Raw genomic sequence first — 8,286 nt, forward strand, 5'->3', positions numbered from 1 at the left:
TCATTTTTAAATTTCATTTTCATTTATTCTCCTTCCCAAAATTCATATTAATTCTCTTTGTGAGTAACTTGATTTTATTTAGAACTTAAAAGAAGAGACATTCACTCATAAACCTAATACGAGTTGATTTCCATAATAATCAATATTTAGGTTTAAATATTGAAATCAATTTTTTTGCCTTGAGCTGATATTATGTGCTTTATCAGTGATGCACACACTGCTGGTCTTATAAAATATCGACAACCATACAAGTTTGGGGTCGACCCAAGTTGGCGTGGCAGTCGCTCCGAGCTTCCATTTCTAAATTCTCTAAAAATGAAGATGTCTATTTTGTTCGGCGTTACTCAGATGAATTTGGGGATTATCTTAAGTTACTTCGATGCTAAGTTTCACGGGAACTCCGTGGATATAAGGTGTGATTTTGCCATTACTTTAAATTTGTTTTTTCACACTTTTAATCTAGGGTAATTTACATATGTAGCACAGAATTCTTATATATTTACATATCTCATACCTAAACTTTCATATTTATATACACAACACTTTGGTGCTCTAAACCTATGCATGAAAGGGTGTATTTCACTTTTAAAAAGTGTTAATAATGCTATTTTAATGTGTTGTTAAAGATTTGAGTGGTATGTATGTAAATATAAAAGTTTAGGTGTGAGATATGTAAATACATAAGAATTGTGTGCTATGTATGTAAATGCTCCTTCTATCTATAGAAAGATAAAGCATGTTGCAGAGCCTGTTTCTTTTGTTAGGTACCAGTTTGTGCCACAGATGATCTTTCTCAACTGTCTCTTTGGTTATTTGGCGCTCCTCATTGTTGTCAAGTGGTGTACAGGATCGAAAGCTGATCTTTATCATGTGATGATTTATATGTTCTTGAGCCCCACTGAAAATCTTGGTGATAATCAGTTGTTTTGGGGTCAGAAAATTTTGCAGGTTGTAATCTTTGGATTTCTCTCCCGGTTGTGTACATTGACATGATCTAGTTTTTTTGTCTCCATCTTATGTGATGCATTCATTGTTCAGATCTTGCTATTGCTTATGGCTATTGTTGCGGTTCCTTGGATGTTATTTCCGAAGCCTTTTATCTTAAGAAAGCTCCATATGGAGGTAGCTCTCTCTCTCTCTCTCTCTATATATATATATATATAGTGCACTTGCACCAAATACACGTAACTTGGATGGTTTAATAGAAATTATGTCATTCAAATGAATAATCAAAATAATTATAATATTATGAGTAAAGTGTGAAATAATTCTATAACTATTATATGGGGATATTATAATCACAAAGTATATAATATTAAATTTGTCCCGAAATTTTTTTAAATAGGGTTTGAAATAGTCCTCTTTTTAAATATTATGGACTAAGGAGACTATTTCTGACACGGGAGCATGAATGATGTAGGAGCGGGAGAGATCCCATGTCTGCGCAGGTCAAGCGGTCGTTTCCTGCGATTGGAGCAGAACAAAACTGATCTGAACGGCGTTCCTTCTATATTCTTCCAATTTCCAGCCCATTTTATGTTATTATTCATTCCTTTCTAGTCATTTCCTATATATGTATTGTAGTAGGGTTGGATTCTCAATTTTATCATGAGTTTTGTTCAGCACAGCTACCAACATCTCAGGTTTTCCTTTCTAGGGCTATATCCAAAGGTCGAGTGGTTCGGGTGTTTCTCACTCCTAAGATGGTGATTATACTTCCTCCATCCCTCTGTTTTCTTCCCACGTCGCTCTTTGTCATCTGCCATTGCTATAGTTGCCTCAAATTATCGTTCCTTATTGCTTTTCTACAGTTTCAGCCATCATCATCGCCTTCCCCTCCCTTCTCTTTGTTTTCATCGTTGTTCCAAACCTCCATCTTTGTAGCCGCTATTATTCTAACCCTTGCTTCTTGCTGCCATCGCTGTTCCAACCCCTTTGTTGTTTCCAGCATCCATCAACCTTCAAGATTATTTGTCGTTGCCTTCCACCCATCCTGTTTCCATCCCACCGCAACTAACTTCCACCATCCCGCTATCCAAACACAACCATCTAACACCCCTACATCCCGCATGGCCGATCACCATCCTTTTGAGATACAATCCTTGTTGTGTTTTTGTCATGTTCGTTGCCATTTCTATTTCCATTTGTATTTTTATTTTCCTATTTTGAATTCAACAATATTATTTGGTTTTCTTATCATTATTTGGGTTATCTTCGGTATAAGAGCTTGCCTAACCCTAATCGTATCACATAATTATTAGAATCCGTCCATACCTAACCCAATATCCATCCAAAAATCCCACCCCTTGTTGAATTTTAAAATTATCCACCAAAATTTTTCTTTCCCAATCCAAAATCAACTCCATACACCTTATTTCACCTTTTAGACCGAAAAAAATAGTTATGAAAAGCAATAATGTCGCAAACCTGATCGGGAGGAAATGAAATAATGTCGTTTATGAGAAATTTAAAAAGTGATGTCCAGAAGCATTCTATGGAAAATATGTAATGGGAAAATCCTCTTAATGCAATAGAGGCTTGTGATCTTCAAGATGAGACAATCTGACTGGGTCACCCATAGTCACAACAGCGACTCGCAAGATTGAAGGAATGAAGTGAATCTATTCCACCAGGCAGATTCCAGGGACGAAGGACCACTACCCCGAAAATTTGGCATGAAATTTCAGAGAAACCATGATCTTCAAGTATAGGTTGATTTACTTGATTTTGATGGTCGTAGGGATCCAGAAGAATTCATCGAGTGGCTCCAGACAATGAAATGTGTTTTTGAGTGCCAAGACGTCCCACCGGACATAATGGTAAAGCTAGTCATCACCAAGCTAAATAATAATGCATTTTATGGTAGAAGAATCTAAAGCCTCTTCGATAGCGAGGAGAAAAATAAAATCACTACCTGATCCAAAATGAAACGAGAGATATAGTGCAAGTACCTACTAGTTCATTACAGATTGGAGATGCTCTTGAAGCAACATCACTGGGTGATCGCCATATCTTACAAACAAAATTCAATTCTAGGATCAAGCACCAAGAGTACATGTAATCGAGTACTCAAGCTAAACCCGTCTAAGGAGAAAGTAATTCAAAGTGGAGAACAAGTGGAGCCAACCAACATTCCCAAATCCATCCCAGCTAGAAAGTGCGTCAAATATAATGATTTTTGGCACAATACATCTGATTGCCCAAACAAGAGTATGATCTATTTCACTGAGCAATGAGCAGTTGAAGAAATGGATGAGGATACAATAGATACTAAAGAAAATGAGGACTCATTGGAGGAGATGAGGGAGATATGCATGTCATTCGAGATGAGCCCATGAGAGGGACTCCCATAAGAGCAACATTGGTTGTCCAAGAGGGCCATGAGTTCGAGAAACGGATACCAGACACATGACAACCCTAAATAAGAGAATTTCTAAAATTTATAGATATATTGCCTACCTCTTTAGTTGCCCCTACTATAAGAGACCAATGATGTCATAGATAATAAGCTTTTGAGCTACTTCTGGAAGACCATTTGGAATCATTTGTGTATTAAATTTTGTTTAGTAGTGTACCCATTGACAGATGGTCAGACAAAGGGGATGAACCACAACATTGGAGATCGCCTTAGGAGATTTGTGGGAATAAACATCCTACGATGGGATCTATGTCTTTTAGAGAAAAATTATGCCCTTCTCCTGAGTGGTTGCTATTAAGAGTTGTCCAGCATGCCACAAATTTCATTTAAGAATTAGTTCTTTCAGATGAATTTGTTTATTGGATGCGCTCGGCCTAGTACGAGGGTGGAAGGGCAAATTACTGATTTAATGGTTCGTGAGTTACTTTGCAAAAATATACGACTATATGTAGCTCAGGTTGTGCCAAAAGATTATTAATACTTATTCTATTATGATGTACTTTGAAATGACCACGCTTGCAAGATTGACTTGTCAGGTAATTACAGTATCTTCACCATATTCAACATGGTCAACCTGACGCTAGACTATGAGAAGACAAAAGCTTTGACAGATGAGGTCAAAGCTCTTCCAGTCCCGAGTGACTGATGTAGGAGCATTAGTGACGCGGGAGCGGGAGCGATTGCGAAATTTTGTGTACGCGCAAGTCCGGAAACTAATTTCTCTGATCGGAGTAAAACTGAACTGAACAACATTCCTTTTATATTCTTTCCAATTTCTGGCATGTTTCTTTTTATCCTTTATTTTTTAGCCTTTTCTATATATGTGTTGTATTAGAGTTATATTCTCAGTTTTTTTGTGAGTTTTATTTGGGACAATTGCCGGTGTCTCGGGTTTTCCCTTCTAAGGTTGTATGAAAGAGTCGAGTGGCGCTCGAGCCATATGCGATCCCTAGGTGGTGATTATTTTTCCTCTACGCTTTGCTATACTCGTCACTCATCTTTGTTGCAGCCACCCCAAATAGTAGTTCCTGATTGTTCTTCTGCAACCGCAATCGCCTTCCCCTCCTCTTCTCTGCCATCATTGTCTGGGCCTCCCATCTTCATAGAAGATGTTCCAACACTTCCTCTTTTTTGACCTCTTTTTTGACATCATGTTATAGCCCCTCTTTTGTTGTTTTCCGCAACTATCAACCCCTCTTTTGTTGTTTTCTGCAACTATCAACCCCTCTTTTGTTGTTTTCTGCAACCATCAACCTTCTAGTCTCCCTATTGTGGCCTTCTCCCATCCTGTTGCCATCCCACCGCAGCCAACTCCTACTATCTCGTCATACAAACACAACCATTTAACCCCCCTCCTTTCTGCATAGCCGATCACCACTGCTTTGGGATACAACTTTAGTTGTATTTGTGTCGTATCTGTTGTTGTTTCTATTTTCTTTTATGTGATTGTATTTCCCTGTTTTGAATGCGGCAATAATATTGGATTTTCCTATGGTTGTTTGGGTTAGTTTCGGTATCAATTTAATTCTATATTAAGAAAGTATGGTGAGTAAATCGATATTTTTATAGATTCTGAGACTAAAATAGCCCCTTATAAAATGTTAAGAGGATCGTTTTGACACATATTTCAATTTTATTATCATGTTGAAAAATCACTTTAAAAATGTATGATTGGACCTCTAATAATTCAATTTTCCTTGTTTTATTTCAGCCAACATAAAATATGAAGTGTAGTTAATAGAAGTATATTTATTGTTTGATATGGTACAATACATTCTTAATAATTGTGCTTTTTTTTATTAGTTATTGAACCATGTGAAGCATCTTAAAATTGGATGGTCAATATTTTGCATGTTATTTGGAATCTTGGTCAACATTTTCATAAGCTGACGGTTTTTCTTTTTATGTTTTAATTGAATGGATAGATTTATGGAATGAAATTTAAAAGTGAATTTTAACTGACTAGGATCTTCTCTTAATATAATTCATAGCCATAGCTTTTTGTAAGTAGCAGACATGTGGCGAGAACGTTCATGCATTTATGTAATACTATTCCTGGACATGTGTTTTTTTTAGTTTGTTTGGGGTCAAATTTGTTTTTTATTTTTCTAAATATATTTTAAGTTTTTTGTTTCTAAAATAAATTAACTTGCTTTTAAAAACCCTCCAAACAACTTTTAAATGAATTGAGACTTTTTGAAAATATTTATACTTCATTCAAATAGCTAAATATGTATTTTTTAAAATCAAATAAAAACAAAGAAAATAAAATAAATAGAATAAAATAAAAAATATAAGTGATCCAAGCATACTTAAGTCAAATCAATTATTCCTTCACCGGAAATGACACCAAAAACTTGACCCGACCTGCAGTTTCAAAGTTATTTAGTTTCGTGGCTAAAAACTTAACCCTGTTTCTTTAGGCGACCAGTATGTAAAATGGATATGTTATAGAGTTTAGAAATTGATTTATAGTTTACTTAGGTTTTTGTTTACGCAAATGCATGTATCGTTCAAGTAATATAGACTAGGTTTTTGTTTACGCAAATGCACGTATCGTTCAAGTAATATAGAACTCTCATGGAGTTTCGATTATCGATCCCACGAAAAAAATTGTTAACTAGAAAGCCTTAGGAAAAGTTCTAGCATACTATAATTAAACTTAGCCCTAAATTAAGCTTGGTTTAAGGTGAACTAATGATGTCGCTAAACTACTATTAAATTTTTAAGTTAACTATTTAACTAAATAAACTAAGGTAGGTTCAAATTAAACACTAAGTTAAAGTAAGGTGGAAGTTCAAAATAACTAGAGGTTCCCTTCCTTTGCAATGAAATTGGTAGCTAGTGTCGGCTCAATCAAACTAGAATCTCTGTTTAGAAATCTGTTACAAGTAGGAGCATCTACAATCTTTACCCTCTTTCAATTGTATAAAGATATCTGGTTAACCTAGGGTTAAGTCTTCAAATCCTTGGTTATGTTGGGTTTGTTCTCGGCTGTTACCTTTGATTACCCACTAGTACCCTCAATTTGGCTAACCTAGCCTTAAGTTCTTAAACACTGGATCAAATTGATTAAAATTTTAGCTTGTCACCCTAAAATAATTAATTTACACCCAATCAAATCCTATCTCTCTATCTAATATGCACTCACCCCAGGACTACTTTTCCTTCATCCTAAAGATTACTGTGGTAATTACTAATTGAGGAAAAATATAGTCCTCTCGGGTCATTATGTTTTCACAATGTGTTTTAACATATGAATTGACCAAATTGCATAAGTAAATGAAGTATGAAGTAATTTACCATCACAATGAATAAAGTAACATAAACCCTACACATGTTGCTAATACATTTCAAAATAAAGGAAGTAAGAAAGCAACTTAGATTTCATGGAGAAAACTACAATGCTCAACATATTATGTTAGAGCACAACAAATTTATAAGTAATACTTATTACAAAACATTAAAGTACAAGAAGTTATCTCCTTTCTTGAGAAATGAAGAAAAAAAATCCTCCAAACTGTGTTCTCCTTGCAATCTGACAACAATTCTTACAACACTCAAAGGATATTTGTATATTGGCGTTTAGGCGCTAGGATATGGCGCTTAGGCATCAGATTAAAAATCTTCTCCTTAGGCCAATTTGCTATGTTTCGCTCAGTTTTCAATCTGATTCGATCCAGTTTTTTCTCCTGTTATACCTGTATCTAAAAACATGAAAATATCTTCCATCAAAGTGCAATATACTAAAAATGAGTACTAAATATGAAAGTAAATTTAGCATATTTAGGACATGTCAAAACTAGTGTGCTTGATATTTTTTTTGGTTTTTCTTGGAAATATCTGTAAACCCGGAAACCTATTTAAAATAAAAACAAAAAATATAAAATATAAAATATAAAATAAAAGAGATCCCAAATGACCCCCTTAATTTTGAAAATAGTCTTGCAGCACTGCATTACCTCATCTCAAACATTTTCTCAATCAGTAATTATTTTCACTGTTAATATTAATTATGATGGCTAATACTAGAATAATTAATAATATAATAATTTATTAGAGGAAGCAATATTTAACTGTTTACTTTGGTTAATTAATATTCATATTAAATTATTGTAATCAACCAAAGGATAATCATTTGATCATTTAATTAATCTTAGTAATCAGTAATTGCTATGATTGATTAGGATTTTAATTAATAAATATATTGAAATTTGTTATTATGAAAATATTAATTATTTATAACTTACTGAAATATCAATTAACCAAATAAGTTTTGGTAATTATTGATTATGTTGGAACCCTAACTCCTAGTTCCATATTTTTAATGACATGGTCTCATGAATTAAATCTCACTTTTTTTAAGTGCAAAACCTTGGAGGACTTCTGAGGAGGGGATAAAATCTACATGATGATCATGGCTAATTGTTCATGGTGGTCGACTCCAACTTACGCCTTGTCTACCCTACCTTGCAATTTTTAACTCTCCTACAACTAGATCCTCATCTAACTTATTAGCATCCTTTTATAATCATAAGGATAGATGATATCTTTTTACTTTAATAACAATTCTTTCTAAGTGTCCATATTTAACTTCGTTAGTTCTCTATATTTGTAGTAGTAATTGATTAGATTAAATAATTATCATTATTTATTTTATTTGTCATAGATCATTGATAAACTTGATTATACCAGAACTAGTTAGAAAAATAGCGGCAACATGCAAAACAAACTTTTATTAATATAGAGAGAGGGTTACTACACAACACAACAGGAAATGACAATACAAACATAAACGACACAAGCAAACACCTGTGAAGTGTTTTTGTAGAGTGGTGGAGGTTGGTTAGGTGGATTGGGATGGCTAG

The 8,286-nt window shown here is 34.3% G+C and overlaps 1 protein-coding gene across 1 annotated transcript in view; it reads left to right on the forward strand.

The window, feature by feature from the left end:
• The first annotated feature begins 343 nt into the window (after positions 1-343).
• LOC110030183 (V-type proton ATPase subunit a1-like) overlaps positions 344-8,286 on the forward strand; it is a 20,466-nt gene continuing 12,523 nt past the window's right edge. Inside the window, exons 1-3 of the mRNA XM_020732780.1 lie at positions 344-413; positions 746-948; positions 1,039-1,122. Coding sequence (XP_020588439.1) covers positions 784-948; positions 1,039-1,122 — 249 coding nt within the window. The 5' untranslated portion in view covers positions 344-413; positions 746-783. The remainder of the gene's footprint in view (positions 414-745; positions 949-1,038; positions 1,123-8,286) is intronic.

Source organism: Phalaenopsis equestris, unplaced genomic scaffold (genome assembly GCF_001263595.1).
Source record: "Phalaenopsis equestris unplaced genomic scaffold, ASM126359v1 Scaffold000670, whole genome shotgun sequence".
NCBI lineage: Eukaryota > Viridiplantae > Streptophyta > Magnoliopsida > Asparagales > Orchidaceae > Phalaenopsis > Phalaenopsis equestris.